At 41.4% G+C, this 22279-nt stretch overlaps 1 protein-coding gene across 2 annotated transcripts in view; it reads left to right on the top strand.

Annotated features, from left to right (window-relative positions):
- CDH17 (cadherin 17) overlaps window positions 1-11417 on the top strand; it is a 67678-nt gene extending 56261 nt beyond the window's left edge. For both annotated transcript variants that reach the window (XM_034966347.2, XM_055116737.2), the window contains 3 exons: window positions 7600-7716; window positions 7853-7966; window positions 10252-11417. In XM_034966347.2, coding sequence (XP_034822238.1) covers window positions 7600-7716; window positions 7853-7966; window positions 10252-10352 — 332 coding nt within the window. In that variant the 3' untranslated portion in view covers window positions 10353-11417. The remainder of the gene's footprint in view (window positions 1-7599; window positions 7717-7852; window positions 7967-10251) is intronic.
- The last annotated feature ends 10862 nt before the right edge of the window (window positions 11418-22279 follow it).

Below are 22279 nucleotides of genomic sequence, written 5' to 3'. Positions count from 1 at the left end.
AGAGACCCCTCTATAAATCTCTTTAGTGCGCATTCTCTTTGCAGCTCTCTCTGGGACTCTGCTCTGTAAACTCTAGTTTCTTAACTTCGCCTTACTCCTGTGCTCCATCACCTCAACTCAGGGACATCACTGGGCTCTGTCTGAGCTCCTGCTCCCTGCAACTGATACCTGGAGATTTGCTTTGGGTGGTAAGCTGAGGCAATTATAAAATTTACCTCATTTGCTTTCCTTCTTTCAGAAATCACTGTCCATTGCCTAATATATAAATCTTTAAACCCATGGTTTCACATATTTTTTGTTCTTTTAGTTGCTTTTGGTGGAACGGTAAATCTGGTCCCTGTTACTATATCTTATCTAGGTGGGCCATAATAATTTTTAAATATGCATATTTAAATCTTCCCAAATTTGGGAAAATTTCTTGGCAGATATGAATAGGGAGGGCATAAGTGTGAATTGTAGCAAAATCAAATTTTTGTTTAGAAATTTGAAGTTTAGTGTTTTTGTACTCTCAATTTTCTATTTTAAAAAAGGTGGTAAATGCCCTGAAAACCAAGTATAATATCATGCATACCCTTATTTCTGGACTCAGAGGGATTTTGAGGCCTATAAATGTTATGACTTACCCAATTACATAGCTAACAAGCAGCAGATTTGAAACCCAGAATCAGGTCTACAGAAGCTCAGTCCCAGGTACTCTCCAATCTTCTGACACATACAGTCGATCCCCATTATTTGCAGATTCTGTTTATAAAATAATCTACGTGATAAAATTTTTAACCCAAAAGTCAGTACTTACAGGAGCTTTCGCTTTTGCTTTCATGGACACTGGCAGAGTGGTGAAAAATTTGAGTTACTGGACACACATATTCCCAGCTCTCACATTGTTAAGTTAGTTAGGTTTTTTTTTTTTCTTTTTGCAGTTTATGTAGTGCCCTGTTTTTCACGTTTCTGTGCTTTTCATTGGTGATTTCATGGTTTAAAATGGCTCTGAACTGGGTGGGGTGTTGCCTCACCCAGGAAGCACAAGGGTGAGGCGATTTCCCTTTCCTAGTCAAGGGAAGCCATGACAGACTGTACCTGGAAAAACAGGACACTCCCACCCAAATACTGCACTTTTTCCAAGGTCTTAGCAACTGGCAGAGAAGGAGATTCTCTCCCGTGCCTGGCTTGGCAGGTCCCATGCCCACAGAGCCTTGTTCACTGTTAGCACAGCAGTCTGAGATCAAATTGCAAGGTGGCAGCCTGGCTAGGAGAGGGGCATCCACCATTGCTGAGGCTTCAGTAGGTAAAGCAGCTGGGAAGCTCAAATGGGGTGGAGGCTACCGTAGCTCAACAAGGCCTACTGCCTCTATAGACTCCATTTCTATGGACAGGGCATAGCTGAACAAAAGGTAGCAGATAACTTCTGCAGACTTAAACATCCCTGTCTGACAGCTCTGAAGAGAGCAGCGGTTCTCCCAGCATGGCATTTCACCTCTGAGAACAGACAGACTGCCTCCTCAAGTGGGTCCCAAACCCCCATGTAGCCTAATTGGGAGACACCTCCCAGTAGGGGCTGACTGATACTTCATATAGGTGGGTAGCACTCTGGGACAAAGCTCCCAGAGGAAGGATCAGGCAGCAATATTTGCTGTTCTGCAGCCTCCACTGGTGATACCCAGGAAACAGGGTCTGGAGTGGACCTCCAGCAAACTCCAACAGACCTGCAGCTGAGGGACCTGTTAGAAGGAAAACTAACAAACAGAAAGGAATAGGATCAACATCAGCAAAAAGGACATCTGCACCAAAACCCCAACTGTAGGTCATCAACATCAAAGACCAAAGGTGGAGAGAAACCAGAGCAGAAAAGCTGAAAATTCTAAAAACCAGAATGCCTCTTCTCCTCCAAAGGATTGCAGCTCCTTGCCAGCAACGGAACAAAGCTGGATGGAGAATGACTTTGACGAGTTGACAGAAGCAGGCTTCAGAAGGTTGGTAATAACAAACTTCTCCGAGCTAAAGGAGCGCATTTGAACCCAACGCAAGGAAGCTAAAAACCTTGAAAAAGGGTTAGATGAATGTCTAACTAGAATAAACAGTGTAGAGAAGACCTTAAATGACCTGATGGAGCTGAAAACCATGGCAGGAGAACTTCGTGATGCATGCACAAGCTTCAGTAGCTGATTCAATCAAGTGGAAGAAAGTGTATCAGTGATTGAAGATCAAATTAATGAAATAAAGCAAGGAGAAAAAAAGAGTAAAAAGAAACAAAGCCTCCAAGAAATATGGGACTATGTGAAAAGACCAAATCTATGTCTAATTGGTGTACCTGAAAGTGACGGGGAGAATGAAACCAAGTTGGAAAACACTCTTCAGGATATTATCCAGGAGAACTTCCCCAATCTAGCAAGGCAGGCCAACATTCAAATTCAGGAAATACAGAGACCACCACAAAGATACTCCTCGAGAAGAACAACCCCAAGACACATAATTGTCAGATTCACCAAGGTTGAAATGAAGGAAAAAATGTTAAGGGCAGCCAGAGAGAAAGGTCGGGTTACCCACAAAGGGAAGCCCATCAGACTAACAGTGGATCTCTCTACAGAAACCCTACAAGCCAGAAGAGAGTGGGGGCCAATATTCAACGTTCTTAAAGAAAAGAATTTACAACCCAGAATTTCATATCCAGCCAAACTAAGCTTCATAAGTGAAGGAGAAATAAAATCCTTTACAGACAAGCAAATGCTGAGAGATTTTGTCACCACCAGGCCTGCCTTACAAGAGCTCTTGAAGGAAGCACTAAACATGGAAAGGAACAACCAGTACCAGCCACTGCAAAAACATGCCAAATTGTAAAGACCATCGATGCTAGGAAGAAACTATATCAATTAACAGGCAAAATAACCAGCTAACATCATAATGACAGGATCAAATTCACACATAACAATATTAACCTTAAATGTAAATGGGCTAAATGCCCCAATTAAAAGACACAGACTGGCAAATTGGATAAAGAGTCAAGACCCATCAGTGTGCTGTTGGGAGACCCATCTCACGTGCAGAGAAACACATAGGCTCAGAATAAAAGGATGGAGGAAGATCTACCAAGCAAATGGAAAGCAAAAAAAGCAGGGATCGCAATCCTAGTCTCTGATAAAACAGACTTTAAACCAACAAAGATGAAAAGAGACAAAGAAGGCCATTACATAATGGTAAAGGGATCAATTCAACAAGAAGAGCTAACTATCCTAAATATATATGCACCTAATACAGGAGCACCCAGGTTCATAAAGCAAGTCCTTAGAGACCTACAAAGACTTAGACTCCCACACAATAATAATGGGAGACTTTAACACCCCACTGTCAATATTAGAAATATCAATGAGACAGAAGGTTAACAAGGATATCCAGGACTTGAACTCAGCTCTGCACCAATCAGACCTAATAGACATCTACAGAACTCTCCACCCCAAATCAACAGAATATACATTCTTCTCAGCACCACATAGCACTTATGCCAAAATTGACCACATAATTGGAAGTTAAGCACTCCTCAGCAAATGTAAAAGAACAGAAATCACAACAAACTGTCTCTCAGACCACAGTGCAATCAAATTAGAACTCAGGACAAAAACTCACTCAAAACCGCACAACTACATGGAAACTGAACAACCTGCTCCTGAATGACTACTGGATAAATAACGAAATGAAGGCAGAAATAAAGATGTTCTTTGAAACCAATGAGAACAAACACACAACGTACCAGAATCTCTGGGAGACATTTTTATAGCATTAAATGCCCACATGAGAAAGCAGGAAAGATCTAAAATTGACACCCTAACATCACAATGAAAAGAACTAGAGAAGAAAGAGCAAACACATTCAAAAGCTAGCAGAAGGCAAGAAATAACTAAGATTAGAACAGAACTGAAGGAGATAGAGACACAAAAAACCCCTCAAAAAAACAATGAATCCAGGAGCTGGTTTTTTGAGAAGATCAACAAAATTGATAGACTGCTAGCAAGACTAATAAAGAAGAAAAGAGAGAAGAATCAAATAGACGCAATAAAAAAATGATAAAGGGAATATCACCACTGGTCCCACAGAAATACAAACTACAATTAGAGTATACTATAAACACCTCTACACAAATAAACTAGAAAATCTAGAAGAAATGGATAAATTCCTGGACACATACACCCTTCCCAAGACTGAACCAGGAAGAAATTGAATCTCTGAATAGACCAATAACAGGCTCTGAAATTGAGGCAATAATTAATAGCCTACCAACCAAAAAAAGTCCAGGATCAGATGGATTCACAGCTGAATTCTACCAGAGGTACAAGAAGAGCTGGTATCATTACTTCTGAAACTATTTCAATCAATAGAAAAAGAGGGAATCCTCCCTAACTCATTTTATGAGGCCAGCTTCATCCTGATGCCAAAGTCTGGCAGAGACACAACAAAAACAGAGAATTTTAGACCAATATCCTTGATGAACATCGATGTGAAAATCCTCAGTAAAATACTGGCAAACTGAATCCAGCAGCACATCAAAAAGCTTATCCAACGCAATCAAGTTGGCTTCATCCCTGGGATGCAAGGCTGGTTCAACATACACAAATCAATAAACATAATCCATCACATAAACAAAACCAATGACAAAAATCACATGATTATCTCAACAGATGCAGAAAAGGCCTTTGACAAAATTCAGCCCTTCATGCTAAAAACTCTCAATAAAGTAGGTACTGATGGAACATATCTCAAAATAATAAGAGCTATTTATGATAAACCCACAGCCAATATCATATTGAATGGGTAAAAACTGGAAGTCTTCTCTTTGAAAACCGGCAGAAGACAAGGATGCCCTCTCTCACCACTTCTATTCAACATAGTGTTGGAAGTTCTGGCCAGGGCAATCAGGCAAGAGAAAGAAATAAAGGGTATTCAATTAGGAAAAGAGGAAGTCAAATTGTCCCTGTTTGCACATGACATGATTGTATATTTAGAAAACCCTATTGTCTCAGCCCAAAATCTCCTTAAGCTGATAAGCAACTTCAGCAAAATCTCAGGGTACAAAATCAATGTGCAAAAATTACAAGCGTTCCTATACACCAAAACAAAGAGAGCCAAAACATGAGTGAAGTCCCATTCACAATTGCTGCAAAGAGAATAAAATACCTAGGAATCCAACTTACAAGGGATGTGAAGGACCTCTTCAAGGAGAACTACAAACCACTGCTCAACGAAATAACGGAGGACACAAACAAATGGAAGAACTTTCCATGTTCGTGGACAGGAAGAATCAATGTCGTGAAAATGGCCATACTGCCCAAGGTAATTCATAGATTCAATGCCATCCCCTTCAAGCTACCAATGACTTTCTTCACAGAATTAGAAAAAACTGTAAAGTTCATATGGAACCAAAAAAGAGCCTGCATTGCCAAGACAATCCTAAGCGAAAAGAACAATGCTGGAGGTGTCACACTACCTGACTTCAAACTATACTACAAGGCTACAGTAACCAAAACAGCATGGTACTGGTACCAAAACAGATATATAGACCAATGGAACAGAACAGAGGCCTCAGAAATAACACCACACGCGTACAATCATGTGATCTTTGACAAACCTGACAAAAACAAGCAATGGGGAAAGGATTCCCTATTTAATAAATGGTGCTGGGAAAACTGGCTAGGCATATGTAGAAAGCTGAAACTGGATCCATTCCTTACACCTTACACAAAAATTAATTCAAGATGGATTAAAGACTTAAATGTTAGACCTAAAACCATAAAATCCCTAGAAGAAAACCTAGGCAATACCATTCAGAAGACAGGCGTGGGCAAGGACTTCATGACTAAAACACCAAAAGCAATGGCAACAAAAGACAAACTTGACAAATGGGATCTAATTAAACTAAAGAGCTTCTGCACAGCAAAAGAAACTACCATCAGAGTGAACAGGCAACATACAGAATGGAAGAACATTTCTTCAGTCTACCCATCTGACAAAGGGCTAATATCCAGAATCCACAAAGAACTCAAACAAATTTACAAGAAAAAAATGACCCCATCAAAAAGTGGGCAAAAGATATGAACAGACACTTCTCAAAAGACATTTATGCAGCTAACAGACACATCAACATGATCATCACTGGTCATCAGAGAAATGCAAGATGGTCATCAGAGAAATGCAAATCAAAACCACAATGAGATACCATCTCACACCAGTTAGAAGGGTGATCATTAAAAAGTCAGGAAACAACAGTTGCAGGAGAGGATGTGGAGAAATAGGAACACTTTTACACTGTTGGTGGGAGTGTAAATTAGTTCAACCATTGTGGAAGACAGTGTGGTGATTCCTCAAGGATACAGAACCTGAAAGACCATTTGACCCAGCAATTCCATTACTGGGTATATACCCAAAGGATTATAAACCATGCTACTATAAAGACACATGCACATGTATGTTTATTGTGGCACTATTCACAAGAGCAAAGACTTGGAACCAACCAAAATGTCCAACAATGATAGACTGGATTAAGAAAATGTGGCACACATACACCATGGAATATTATGCAGCCATAAAAAAGGATGAGTCCATGTCCTTTGCAGGGACATGGATGAAGCTGGAAACCATCATTCTCAGCAAACTATCACAAGGACATAAAACTAAACACTGCATGTTCTCACTCATAGGTGGGAATTGAACAATGAGAACACTTGGTCACAGGGCGGGGAACATCACACACCAAAGCCTGTCAGGGGGTGGGGGTCTGGGGGAGGATAGCATTAGGAGAAATACCTAATGTAAATGACGAGTTGATGAGTACAGCAAATCAACATGACACATGTATACCTACGTATCAAACCTGCACATTAAGTTCTAGGGTACATGTGCACAAAGTATTTAAAAAAAACCACACAGGGTCAAACCTAAAAGATGACCCATGATAAAAAAGAAAAAATGGCTTTGAACTACAGTGCTGAAGCGCTATCTAGAATTCCTAAGCACAGGAAGGCTGTGATGTGTGCCTTACAGAGAAAAATTGTGGTTTGGGACACAAATTAAAAGTAATGTCCAAAACTGCAATTATTTTCCACCAACCTAAATATGTGTGTTTGATAAGCTTTGTTCAGGAAGTTCTAGTGCTGTTAGAAGTGAGTTAAATGTTAGAATGAACAATATATGTTAAATAAGATATCTTTAAACAGCAACACACAAAAAGCAAGGTTATGTATTGATCAGTTAGGGAAAATATGACTAGAAGCTCACAGAAACCTAACCCTGTCTTTCCTCTAGGAGCAATGGTTCAGCATTCATTAATTCAGTGTTTGGGGCAACTTTATAGAGCATAAGTGCTACAAATGATAATTGACTATATTTAGTATAAATTTCTACAGAGAAATCATGAATTAAGAACTTAAAGGATGCTTTAGCCCTTTCTTACCTTATGGGAAGATACATGTGGAATGATGTGGATGATACTTTGGGCAGTTTAACTCATATCCAGCCATGTTCCAGTCAACCTTAGTATGTGATACAAAATGAGCTTTATTCCTGCTAATCCAGGGTCTGAAGTTGTATTTTCATTTTTTTTTCCTGTCCTGGCAGGTACTCATGCCCGACTGTCTACCAGGCACACAGACTTTGAGGAGAGGGAGTATGTCGTCTTGATCCGCATCAATGATGGGGGTCGGCCACCCTTGGAAGGCATTGTTTCTTTACCAGGTAGATATTCTCCTATAGGCAACTCAGGCTAGTATCTGTTACCATGGGCCGTTTGAGGAGATTCTTGTCTTTGATATGGGATTCTGCAACTATTCACTTGAGAATTTATCCTGCCAAATACTGTCCTGCTTTTCAGTTACGTTCTGCAGTTGTGTGGAAGGAAGTTGTTTCCGGCCAGCAGGTCGCCAGACTGGGATACCCACTGTGGGCATGGCGGTTGGTATACTGCTGACCACCCTTCTGGTGATTGGTGAGTGTAATTTCTTAATTCAAAGAGTCTTATCCTGGGCCTCAGAAATGTGAGCTCATCTCAGGGCCTGTCTTCCTGGACTGGTCTGGTGGCTGCTCAAATGGCAACCCAGGCAATAGCCCAGAAGGTAGATCACCAGCAAATTACATCAGACTTTCTTGATTGGAGTTACAGCTTTAGTACCACTCTCTGTCTCTATTGCCTTATTAGTTTAGAAATATAAGGGGCTTTATGGTCATCAATTGTCATATATTATGCCTAGTTACAAAGCTTTTGTGATAAAGAGGGAAGAAATGCAGTAGCTGTGCCATGTGTCAGGCACTGTGCTTGATGTGGGGGAAAGAGTGACGTACACAGATCCTACACCAGAGTTTATGGTCTCACCTGCCATTGTTGTTACAGGCAGAAGTTAGCCTTCCAGTGGCGATGCTGAGATACCTGAAATGTATAGTGCAGAACTTCCCTATGCATAGAACCCTGATTCTTTACTACCCAGAATAACCCATTGCATCATGACCACAGCCTCTGCCATAGCCCCTAGCTTGGCTAGACAGTACAGTCCCCTGATCTAGCTGTCTTTTTCTTTTTTGCAAACAACTCAGTGCCTATTCCAAGTGTTTCCTTACCCAAAATGCTTGAGAGCAGAAGTGTTTCAGATTTTGGGTTTTTTCCAGATTTTTGAACATTTGCAAATACACGATGAGATATCTTGGGGATGAGACCCAAGTCTCAACACAAAATTCACGTGATTCATAAACATTTTATACACATAGTCTGAAGGTATTTCATACAATATTTTAAATAATATTGTGTATGAAACAAAGTTTTGCCTGCAACCTGTCACATGAGGTCAGGTGTAGAATTTTATGCTTGTGACATCAAGTTGGTACCCCAAAAGTTTCAGATTTGAGATTTTCAGATTAAGGATACTCAACCTATATAGTAATTGCCCTCTTTCAACTGTTGTCCCCACCACAAGTTAAACATTAGGAATAGATACTTCATTATTTCATGTGTACCTGAGTGAAGGGGTTTATGGTTTCATATCCTTTTTCTTTTAAAAGAAGGACTAGGATTATTCTAAGTATTATTGATTGTTCTCTCAGCATCTGATCTTTTCTCCCATGATCCAGTGTGTCACATTGGACTCTGATTCATGCATCTAAAGGGGGTCTCACTTCTTTATACCCTTCAGTCTGGACTCCCTATGGCATGGGAGGGCCTTCATATCATGGCCACTTCCCATCCTAATGTGTGCATGGTGATCATCATTCCTCCCTGAGAACCACTATCTACTGCACACTTTTCATGGTAATTGAGCTGTCTTTTTGAGGTCCCACTCACATAGGTCCCTTCTGCCTCTGTGCCTTTACTTATTCTATTTGCCCTCCCACCTTGAAAGGATTTTTGAATTTACAAATCAGATAGCAATTTTCTTAACATATCAATTTAATTCCATAATCTTACCACAAGTTAAAGACTGCTTGAGTTTGGGGACATCCAGAAATAGAAGTAATAGGATTTTACAGTTTCATGACCTTATTTTCAAGATAGGGTTGGAATTATAAGTTTCTGAGCATCCAGACTTTTCTGCCATGATTCCTCCTATAAACTTACTAGCAGGTTAATTTCCTTAAAACAACTCCTCCTTCATAGTGGACTCTGACAGTACACAATCGGTGCTGAGCTGCACAGTGTAATTTTGATGTATCAGGTGGGAGAAACCAAGAAGGTTAAGTAGTCTACCCAGGGTCCCACAACAACATAGGCAGGATCCAGGAGGAAGGCGCCCAAGGAAATGCGATAGTTGGTATGGACACGATGAAAATCAGCTTCAGGGAGGTGAACAGGTCAGAGAACAGCTTTCTAGTTGTGCTAATTGGATTGTTTTCTCTAGGAAAGGGGAAGAATAGAATCAATATTAAGTATATATAAAGTTCAGGAACTTTGTCAGGTGCTTATACACTCTATAGTGTGGGACATATACACTCCATAGTGTGGAACATTAGGTCCTATATTCTTACAGCGAGATCCAGTGAGAGCCACCAAGTCGGCTATGATTTGGGACTTGATACATACATACAACAGGATAAATGATAAGCTCATTTCTCCAAGAAGGCCAACGACTAGAGTCCCTTATTCACTAGGACAGTGAAATTTTGTTGAACCACATACAAAAATGAAGTTGAGTCATTTTTTTCCTACCACAATACTACTTTATAACTGAATGTGACAGTACATTTTAAAAGGTCCCATTTATTTGACCCTGGGTTTTTTCTTTTTAGGTATAATTTTAGCAGTTGTGTTTATCCGCATAAAGAAGGATAAAGGCAAAGATAATGTTGAAAGTGCTCAAGCGTCTGAAGTCAAACCTCTGAGAAGCTGAATTTGAAAAGGAATGTTTGAATTTATATAGCAAGTGCTATTTCAGCAACAACCATCTCATCCTATTACTTTTCATCTAACGTGCATTATAATTTTTTAAACAGATATTCCCTCTTGTCCTTTAATATTTGCTAAATATTTCTTTTTTGAGGTGGAGTCTTGCTCTGTCGCCCAGGCTGGAGTACAGTGGTGCGATCCCAGCTCACTGCAACCTCCGCCTCCTGGGTTCACGTGATTCTCCTGCCTCAGCTTCCTAAGTAGCTGGGCTTACAGGCACCCACCACCATGCCCAGCTAATTTTTGTATTTTTAATAGAGACGGGGTTTCGCCATTTGGCCAGGCTGGTCTTGAACTCCTGACCTCAAGTGATCTGCCTGCCTTGGTCTCCCAATACAGGCATGAACCACTGCACCCACCTACTTAGATATTTCATGTGCTATAGACATTAGAGATATTTTTCATTTTCCCATGACATTTTTCCTCTCTGCAAATGGCTTAGCTACTTGTGTTTTTCCCTTTTGGGGCAAGACAGACTCATTAAATATTCTGTACATTTTTTCTTTATCAAGGAGATATATCAGTGTTGTCTCATAGAACTGCCTGGATTCCATTTATGTTTTTTCTGATTCCATCCTGTGTCCCCTTCATCCTTGACTCCTTTGGTATTTCACTGAATTTCAAACATTTGTCAGAGAAGAAAAAAGTGAGGACTCAGGAAAAATAAATAAATAAAAGAACAGCCTTTGCCCTTAGTATTAACAGAAATGTTTCTGTGTCATTAACCATCTTTAACCACTGTGACATGTTGCTCTATGGCTGAAATTCTTCAACTTGGAAATGACACAGACCCACAGAAGGTGTTCAAACACAACCTACTCTGCAAACCTTGGTAAAGGAACCAGTCAGCTGGCCAGATTTCCTCACTACCTGCCATGCATACATGCTGCGCATGTTTTCTTTATTTGTATGTTAGTAAAGTTTTGGTTATTATATATTTAACATGTGGAAGAAAACAAGACATGAAAAGAGTGGTGACAAATCAAGAATAAACATTGGTTGTAGTCAGTTTTGTTTGTTGATCCACTCTGCCTCTGTTTTTATTTGTGGAGGGGAAGGACAGAATAACAATTGTTATTTTTCGTGTATAAAAATTGCCTCCCCAGCAGCCCCAGTCAGGGGCTTATAGATAAAACTCCCATCTCCCTGGACAGAGCACTTGGGGGAAGGGGTGGCTGTGGGCGCAGCTTCAGTAGACTTAAATGTTCCTGCTTGCTGGCTCCAAAGACAGCAGCTAATCCTGACAAGGAGGATTCTCCCAGCACAGCACTCAAACTCTGCTAAGGGACAGACTGCCTACTCAAGTAGGTCCCTGACCCCAGTGCCTCCAGCCTGGGAGATGCCTCATGCAGGAGAGCTCCGGCTGGCAGCAGGCCAGTGCCCCTCTGGGACAAAGCTTCCAGAGAAAGGAGCTGCAGCAATCTCTGCTGTTCTGCAGTCTCTGCTGGTGGTACCCAGGCAAACAGGGTCTGGAGTGGATCTCCAGCAAAGTCCAGCAGACCTGCAAAAGACAGGCCTCACTGTTAGAAGAAAAACTAAAAGAAAGAAAGCAATAACATCAACAAAAGGGACCCCCACATAAAAACCCCATCCAAAGGTCATCAGCCTCAAAGACCAAAGGTAGATAAATCTATGAAGATGAGGAAAAACCAGTGCAAAAATGCTGAAAATTCCAAAAACAAGAATGCCTCTTCTCCTCCAAATGATCACAACTCGTCTTCAGCAAAGGAACAAAACTGGATGGAGAATGAGTTTGACAAATTGACAGAAGTCAACTTCAGAAGGTGGGTAATAACAAACTCCTGTGACCTAAAGGAACATGTTCTAGCCCAATGCAGGGAAGCTAAGAACCTTAATAAAAGGTTACAGAAACTGCTAACTAGAATAACCAGTTTAGAGAAGAACATAAACGACCTGATGCAGCTGAAAAACACAGCATGAAAACTCCGTGAAGCATACGCAAGTATCAATAGCCGAATCAATCAAGTGGAAGAAAGGGTATCAGAGACTGAAGATCAAGTGAGAAGATAAGATTACAGAAAAATGAATGAAAAGGAACAAAGCCTCCAAGATATATGGGACGATGTGAAAGGACTAAACCTATGATTGATTGGTGTACCTGAAAGTGACAGGGAGAATGGAACCAAGTTAGAAAACACACTTCAGGATATTAGCACAGAGAACTTCCCCACCCTAGCAAGACCTATCCGAAAGATAACATTCCAATTCAGGAAACACAGAGAACACTACTAAGATATTACTCAAGAAGAGCAATCTCAAGACACATAATCATCAGATTTTCCAAGGCTGAAATGAAGGAAAAAATGTTAAGGGCAGCCAGAGAGAAAGGTCAGGTTACCTACAAAGGGAAGCCCATCAGACTAAAAGTGGATCTCTCTGCAGAAACCCTACAAGCTAGAAGAAAGTGGGGCCGATATTCAACGTTCTTAAAGAATTTTCAATCCAGAATTTCATATCCAGCCAAACTAAGCTTCATAAGCGAAGGACAAATAAAATCCTTTACAGACAAGCAAATGCTTAGGGATTTTGTTACCACCAGGCTTGCCTTACAAGAGCTCCTGAAAGAAGCACCAAATATGGGAAGGAAAAACTGACACCAGCCACTGCAAAAACACACCAAAATATAAAGACCAATGACACTATGAAGAACCTGCATCAACTAATGTGCAAAATAACCAGCTAGCATCATGGTGACAGGATCAAATTCACACATAACAATATTAAGCTTAAATGTAAATGGGCTAAATGCTCCATTAAAAGACACAGCCTGGCAAAGTGGATAAAGAGTCAAGACCCATCAGTGTACTGTATTCAGGAGACCCATCTCACATGCAAAGACACGAATAGGCTCAAAAAAAAAAAAAAAAAAGGGATAGAGGAATATTTACCAAGCAAATGGAAAGAAAAAAAAAGCAGGGGTTGCAATCCTAGTCTCTGATAAAACAGACTTTAACAAAGATCAAAAAAGACAAAGAAGGGCATTACCTAATGGTAAAGGGATTAATGCAATGAGAAGAGCTAACTATCCTAAATATATATACACCCAATACAGGAGCACCGGATTCATAAAACAAGTTCTTAGAGACCTATAAAGAGACAGTGGGAGACTTTAACACCTCACTGTCAATATTAGATCAATGAGACAGAAAATTAACAAGGATATTCAAGACTTGAACTCAGCTCTGGACCAAGAGGACCTAATAGACATCTATAGAACTCTCCACCTCAAATCAATTTTAACTTAACCCCACATCAATATTAGACAGATCAACGAGACAGAAAATTAACAAGGATATTCAAGACTTGAACTCAGCTCTGGAACAAGCAGACATAAGAGACAACTACAGAACTCTCCACAACTACAGAACTCTCCACCCCAAATCAACAGAATACACATCCTTCTCAGCAACACATAGCACTTATTCTAAAATTGACCACAAAATTGGAAGTAAAACACTCCTCAGCAAATGCAAAAGAATGGAAATCACAACAAACTGTCTCCGAGACCACAGTGCAATCAAATTAGAACTCAGGATTAAGAAACTCACTCAAAACCTCACAACTACATGGAAACTGAACAACTTGCTCCTGAATGACTGACTGCTGGGTAAATAATGAAATGAAGGCAGAAATAAAGATGTTCTTTGAAACCAATGAGAACAAAGACACGATGTACCAGAATCTCTGGGACACATTTAAAGCAGTGTGTAGAGGGAAATTTATAGCACTAAATGCCCGCATGAGAAAGCAGGAAAGATCTAAAATTGATACCCTAATATCACGATTAAAAGAACTACAGAAGTAAGAGCAAACAAATTCAAAAGCTAAGAGAAGACAAGAAATAACTAAGATCAGAGCAGAACTGAAGGAGACAGAGACATGAAAAACCCTTCAAAAAAAAAATCAATGAATCCACGAGCTGGTTTTTTGAAAAGATTAACAAAATAGACCGCTAGCAGACTAATAAAGAAGAAAAGAGAGAAGAATCAAATAGACACAATAAAAAATGATAAAGGGGATATCACCGCTGATCCTACAGAAGTACAGACTACCATCAGAGAATACTATAAACACCTCTACACAGATAAACTAGAAAATCTAGAAGAAATGGATAAATTCCTGGACACATAACACCCTCCCATGACTAAACCAGGAAGAAGTTGAATCCCTGAATAGACCAATAAGAAGTTCTGAAATTGAGGCGGTAATTAATAGCCTACCAACCAAAAAAGCCCAGGATCAGACTGTTTCACAGCCAAATTCTACCAGAGGTACAAAGAGGAGCTGGTACCATTCCTTCTGAAACTATTCCAAACAACAGAAAAAGATGGAATCCTCCCTAACTCATTTTATGAGGCAAGCATCATCCTGCTACCAAAACCTGGCAAAGACACAACAAAAGAAAGTTTCAGGCCAATATCCCTGATGAACTTTGATGTGAAAATCCTCAATAAAATACTGGCAAACCAAATCCAGCAGCACATCAAAAAGCTTATCCATCACAATCAAGTCGGCTTCATCCGTGGAGTGCAAGTCTGGCTCAACATATATAAATCAATAAACATAATCCATCACATAAGCAAAACCAATGACAAAAACCACATGATTATCTCAATAGATGCAGAAAAGGCCTTCGATAAAATTCAACATCCCTTCATGCTAAAAACTCTCAATAAACTAGGGATTGGTGAAACATCTCAAAATAATAAGAGCTATTTATTGATAAACCCATAGCCAATATTATACTGAATGGGCAAAAACTGAAAGCATTCCCTTGAAAACTGGCACAAGACAAGGCTGCCCTCTCTCACCACTCCAATTCAACATAGTATTGGAAGTTCTCTGGCCAGGGCAATCAGGCAAGAGAAAGAAATAAAGGGTATTCAAATAGGAAGAGAGGAAGTCAAATTGTCTCTGTTTACATATGACATGATTGTGTATTTAGAAAACCCATCGACTAAGCCCAAAAACTCCTTAAGCTGATAAGCAACTTCAGCAAAGTCTCAGGATACAAAATCAGTTGGCAAAAATCACAAGCATTCCTATACACCAATTATAGACAAGCAGAGAGCCAAAACATGAGTGAAGTCCCATTCACAATTGCTACAAAGAATAAAATACCTACGAATACAACTTACAAGGGACATGAAGGACCTCTTCAAAGAGAACTACAAACCACTGCTCAAGGAAATAAGAGGACACAAACAAATGGAAAAATATTCCATGCTCATGGATAGGAAGAATCAATATTGTGAAAATGGCCATACTGCCCAAAGTAATGTACAGATTCAATGCTATTCCCATCAAGCTACCATTGACTTTCTTCACAGAATTAGAAAAAACTACTTTAAATTTCATATGGAACCAAAAAAGAGCCCGTATAGCCAAGACAATCCTAACCAAAAAGAACAAAGCTGGAGGCCTCATGCTATCTGACTTCAAACTATGCTACAAGGCTACAGTAACCAAAACAGCATGGTACTGGTACTAAAACAGATATATAGACCAATGGAACAGAACAGAGGCCTCAGAAATACCACCACACATCTACAACCATCTGATCTTTGACAAACCTGACAAAAACAAGCCATGGGGAAAGGATTCCCTATTTAATAAATGGTGCTGGGAAAACTAGCCATATGCAGAAAACAGAAACTGGATCCCTTCCTTACACCTTATACAAAAATTAACTCAAGGTGGATTAAAGACTTAAATGTGTAACCTTAAACCATAAAATCTCTAGAAGAAAACTTACGCAATACCATTTAGGACATAGGCATGGGCAAAGACTTCATGACTAAAACACCAAAAGCAATTGCAACAAAAGCCAAAATTGACAAATGGGATCTAATTAAACCAAAGAGCTTCTGCATAGAAAAAACAAAAACAAAAAAACCCAACAAAAACAACAACAAAAACTGTCAGAGTAAGCAGGCAATCTACAGAATGGGAGAAAATTTTTGCAAGCTACCCATCTGACAAAGGTCTAATATCCAGAATCTACAAGGAACTTATATTTACAAGAAAAAACCAACTCCATCAAAAAGTGGGCAAAGGATATGAAGAGACACTTCTCAGAAGAAGACATTTATGCAGCCAACAAACATATGAAAAAAAAGCTTATATTACTGGTCATTAGAGAAATGCAAATCAAAACCACAATGAGATAACATCTAATGGCAGTTAGAATGGCAATCATTAAAAACTCAGGAAACAACAGTTGCTGGAGAGGATGTGGAGAAATAGGAACACTTTTACACGGTTAGTGGGAGTGTAAATTAGTTCAAAACCATTATGTAAGACAGTGTGGCGATTCCTCAAGGATCTAGAACCAGAAATACCATTTCACCCAGCAATCCCATTACTGGGTATATACCCAAAGGATTATAAATCATTCTACTACAAAGACACATGCACACGTATATTTATTGCAGCACTATTTACAATAGTGAAGACTTGGAAGCAACCCAAATGCCCATCAATGATAGATTGGATAAAGCAAATGTGGCACATATACACCATGGAATACTATGCAGCCATAAAAAAGGATGAGTTCATGTCCTTTGCAGGGACATGGATGAAGCTGGAAGATATCATTCTCAGCAAACTAGCACAGGAACAGGAAACCAAACACTGCATGTTCTCACTCATAAGTGGGAGTTGAACAATGAGAACACATGGACAAGCAGGGGGAACATCACACAGCCGGGGCCTGTTGGGGTGGGAGGCAAGGGGAGGAAAGCATTAGGACCAATAGCTAATGCATGTGGGGTTTAAAACCTAGATAACGGGTTGATGGGTGCAGCCAACCATGACGGCCCATGTATGCCTATGTAACAAACCTACACTTTCTGCATGTGTATCCCAGATCTTAAGTAAAATAAAAAAATTAATTTAAAAATTGCCTCCCACGGAGAATTAGCCCAAGAGAAGGAGTCTGTAAAAAAATAAATTCACCCCTCACATGATCATGGATTGAACTGTTTCAGGTAGGTATATCAGGAATTTTTAAATTTTAAATAAGAAGCTTGGTGATTTGAAAGCATTTCTAGGCATGGAACTGTTGTCTGGCTCCTGATTTGAGCCTTGGGAGCATTCAACATTACATGACCTCTCAAATTTTAACCAGGAATAACTCAACTGTGGAAGGTTGCTCATAGAATGGCTGTTGAAGCAGGCCATGGGGTTGGGTTTTTCATACATAATCTTTGTGGTCATCTATCATATTTTTTAAAAGCAAAAAGACAAAATACCCAAACTGTTTTTAAGACCTCCGTATTGCTTTCTTGTATAAGATCACAGGATCCTTAGGGTGTCGCTTCCCCAGCTGGAAACCTCTGTGGCTGGCAGCACCTCTGCTTGGATTTTGCTTGCACCTTTGGGCTTGTTCCACCCACTCGGCCCAGCAGGCTGCGCTTGGCTTGTGCTATGGGCCCAGATCCCACACCTGCCAAGAACGTGCCAGGCAGAGAGAGGCGAGGGGTGTATGAGTGAGCAATCGTGGGGTCTGGCCACTGTGCACCGCCAGGCACACCGGCACAGACACCGGCTCTATGCAAGGCTGCAGCTGGACCAGATGTACCACAATTCTGCTGTGGACATCAGCGTCTGGACAAGGAATGCGATGGTGCCTGAAAGCTTGGAGATGCCAGGGACTGCAGAACCCCAAAGAGGGTATTACAGCGTGCCACAGCCCTGGCTCAGCCCCGAAGTCTGGCCTCCCAGAAGGGCCACAGCTCTTCTTGTCGTCACCCACAAAGTGGCCAACAGGGGGAGTGTTTCAGCCCTGTTTGTGTTACAGCTTTTTCAGTCCTGCCATTTGGTGGGTCCTGCATCCAGGAGGAATGAGGTCTTGTCCTGCATCCAGGAGGAATGAGGTATGCAGACAACTAGAGGCTGAGCAAGGCAAGAGAGGAGCTTCACTGAGTGACAGAACAGCTCTCAGGAGACCTGAAGTGCATAGCTTTCTCCAGCAGGTCTTCCCGGTGAGGGTGTGAGTCTGACTGAGTGTGAGGGTTTTCATGTACGCAGAATGGAGGAAGTGCATGCTGATTGGTCCATGGGTAGCCATGGGCGGGCCTGGAAAAAGCACCATCCGATTGGCTGAACCGTCATCAATGAAGCTCTCACTCCAGGCGGCGGACTTCACTTGGAACTGACAGCCCGCGCCCCAGGCTTCAGGCTGTCCCCTACCTGAAGGTGGGGGTTTCACAGAGGACCTGCCCTACCTTGCCTAGGAACTCCTCTGCCTTTAACATGTCCACTCGCCTAGGCTGTCTGCACTGAGAGGTGCCTGCTGGCCTGTGCCAAGCCGCCCTCAGCACCCTCCCCATTCGGCAGCCTCCCTCTGGCGCTTGTTGGTGCCCCAAGTCCGGAGGGGGCCGAGGCAGCAGGGGGCTGGTATGTCAGCACTCCCCTGAGCTCATGAACACCCGGCTGGGTTGCAACAGTGCCCGGGTTGGCCACAACTTTGCTCCACCCTGGGGCAGGCATTGGGAGTGGGGAGAGGTCAGGGAGCAGGAGCAGGCACTTTCAAGCTTGTGGAGGCAGAGGGCTTTTTGGGCCTCCAGGAACGTGCAGGGACCACAGCAGCTGTGCCCAGGAGCTAAGGGTTCCCACCCAGCCAGCTCGGTGGGGGGCGGGACTCCCGCCTGTGCAGCCCCGGCTGTGCCTCCCCAACTGCAGCTGGCCTCCCTGCAGCGGCCGCTCCAGAAGGGCCGCCAACACCGTCAATATTATACTGTGTTTCAAACGATTTGACCTCTTTCCACCTGGAAATGGGTAAGGTTCTCTCCTGTCTGACCTCAAAAGACAAAACCAAACCAAACCAAACCAAACAAAAGCACAAGAGCACCAAAAGCAAATTCAATTCACAAATTATACTCCAAGCACTGAGGAATAGTACAACTTTTTAAGCAGCTCTGTAGGTTTTTTACTTGTAAGTTTTTAGGTGATGAGTGATGTGATGTTCAGGTCACTTAAAATTGCATTATTGCTTGCCCTGCTTATTTTCAGGAAATCATATCATTAGTAAAAGATACCATTACTCTCCCACTTCAACACCATATTATTCTCTGGACCAACTTGTGTCATGCAATAATAGACTGATCACACAGAACTTTTTCATCAAATCATTGATTCATATTCATATTGCTTGTGCTATTTCTTTACTGGGTGGGTCCTTTCCCTCAACCCTCTCATCTTTCCATGACCAGCTCCAACCCATTCTTAAAGACCAGTTTAAATACTGGTCCCTCTGGGAAGCCTTCTGACTTCTTACAGGACACCAGGCCACATCTAAACTTCCACATTGTAGTGAGGCCAGTGGTTTCCCTGGCCAGGCTCTATTCCCTCTTGTAGTAAGAATAGTTGGATCTCACAATGGGAAATGGCTCCCCCAGTTCCCATCCAGTCTATATCATTTGAATAGAGCCAACTCCCCATTTTTCTCCATCCCCTCAGCTCTAGAGTTGGGCACTTTATCTCAGCAAGATTCACTTGGAGAATTTTAGTTGGAACTCTTAGAAGATTAAAGTATTCCAGTTACCATAAGAGGTGAGTCTTCCCCAGAATGAGGACTACAGAAAATCAAGAAAGGAGAAAATCTTGAAGCTGTTGAATACTTGGATCCAGCTGTTCTGATGCACAGCCTTGCCCTAGACTTTTCCATCCTATGAGCAAAACATTCTTTTTTTTTTTTTTTTAATTTAAAACATGATTTTTTGCCCCTTGCAACCAAAAAGATGGAGATTGACACTTTGCATATGGCCCTTCTCCTAGTCTACCATTAGTACCTGTTTGATTTCCCCACATAGGCTGAAACTTCTTAGAATCTCTCTCAATGCCACTGTGTGAGCCCAAGTCCTGACTCATAGTGCTTCCTCCATAATTTTTTGAAGAAGGAATAAATGAAATAGCTGATTCACTTTGGCCACTTAAATGACAACAGCTAAAGTGCCACCCATTTGACAAAGTCTGAACTAAAGAAAACAACTGTCATCCTTTGTGTTCACCTACAGTATACTCAAAGACCCCTTCATCCCCCACCTCACCACACTCCTTTTCTCTACTTGCAAACCCTGATGCTCCATTCAAATATCCTCAGAGCAGGTCGTAGCGGTGAATGAGGCCTGTGAATGGCAAAGCTCTTGATAATTTCTAGATGATTAAGCAATGATTGTGAGACCGAGAGGTCTCAGGGGTAGGTGGGGATAGAGTTGGAGGGTCTTGTGAGCAGTTATGTAGAAAGTCTTGGGGGCTTCTATGGAGCAGTAAATTTAAGAGTGGAGATATCAAGGTATTGATCCATGGTATAGCTAATTCACAAGCAGAAAGCAGAGATTACCTCAAGTATCTCATGCACACAGGGATTGATTCACTTCCAGGATTCTCTGCAATGCCATATTCATCATGAGAGCTTGGTAAACATGGAAAAAATACAATAGCTTTCAGTATCAACTTTAAAAACCATTGTAATCATTTCAAGTGTACAGTTGAGTGGCATTAAGTATATTCACAGTGCTATGCAACCATCACCACTATCGGCTCCAGAACTTCATCCTTCCAAATGAAACTCTGTACCCATTAAACAATAACTCCACCCAGTAACACTATTGTAACTTTGTCTCTATAAATTTGACTATTCTAAGTATCTCATATAAATGGAATCATATTTGTCCACAATGGCAACATTTGAAAACAAGTTTTAAAATAGTAATCAAGAGAGAAAGAGAAAGTAGCATTCAAACCTAGAAAAAGTTGCCTCATGAGACTGTCTCAAGATTAATGCTATTTTTTATTTTTTTATGCATTCATATGTGTCAGACATATTGTATACACATAAATGCACATTTTGTACCTGTGAAGATATATCCACATAATATAGACACAATACACTTGTCCTCCCCAAACACCACACACACACTCAGTGCTCCCAGGTTTCTCCTTACAGAAGTCTGTCTTGTTCTGGCTGAGCCCCAAGGAGCAGTCAGCTGTTGGATGACCAGTTGTCTAGTACAGGGGTTCTTGATGAATGTATGTTAGAATCACCTGGAAGAGCTTTTAAAAAATATGCATTCCAGGGCTCCACCCTCAAATCAACATCTCCAGGCATGGGGCCTTAGCCTTAGTATTTTTTTAAAACTCCCCTGGTAGTTGCACTATGCAACCATGGCTGAGAACCCTTGTTCCAGACAATTCTTGGAAGACCAAGTTAGTACCAGGCTGGTGTGGAATATGATTCTTTTTAGTGTCTAAGGACTGAATTATGTCCCCTGCAAAATTCATATGTTGAAGCCCTAGCCCCCAGCGTGACTATATTTGGAAATAGGGCTTTAGGAGGTAAGGTTAAATGAGGTCTTCAGGGTGGGGCCCTAATCTGAGAGGACTTGTGTCCTTAGAAGTAAAGACAGGCCAGGTACAGTGGTTCACACCTCTAATCCTAGCATTTTGGGTGGCTAAGGTAGGCAGATTGGTTAGTTTGAGACCAGGCTGGGTGACATGGCAAAACCCCATCTCTACAAAAAAAATTACAAAAATTAGCTGGGATGGTGGTGCATGCCTGTGGTCTCAGCTACTTGGGAGGCTGAGGTGGGAGGATCACCTGAGCCTGGGAAGTTGAGGCTGCAGTGAGCTGTGATCTCGCCACTGCACTCCAGCCTGGGCAACAGAGTTAGACCCTGCCTCAAAAAAAAAGTAGATTGACATGAGAGCTTACTCACTCTCTTTCCACACATGCAGAGGAGCAGCCACACAGGTACACAGTGAAGAAACCATCTGCAAGCCAGGAAGAGAGGCCTTCCAGAAAGGCCTTTTCAGATCAAGGCCTGACGGACCTTGATCTAGGACTTC

Source organism: Pan paniscus, chromosome 7, assembly GCF_029289425.2.
Source record: "Pan paniscus chromosome 7, NHGRI_mPanPan1-v2.0_pri, whole genome shotgun sequence".
NCBI classification, from domain to species: Eukaryota; Metazoa; Chordata; class Mammalia; order Primates; family Hominidae; genus Pan; species Pan paniscus.
The sequence above is the reverse complement of the archived record's forward strand: the minus strand, read 5'-3'. Positions and strand labels throughout refer to the sequence as shown.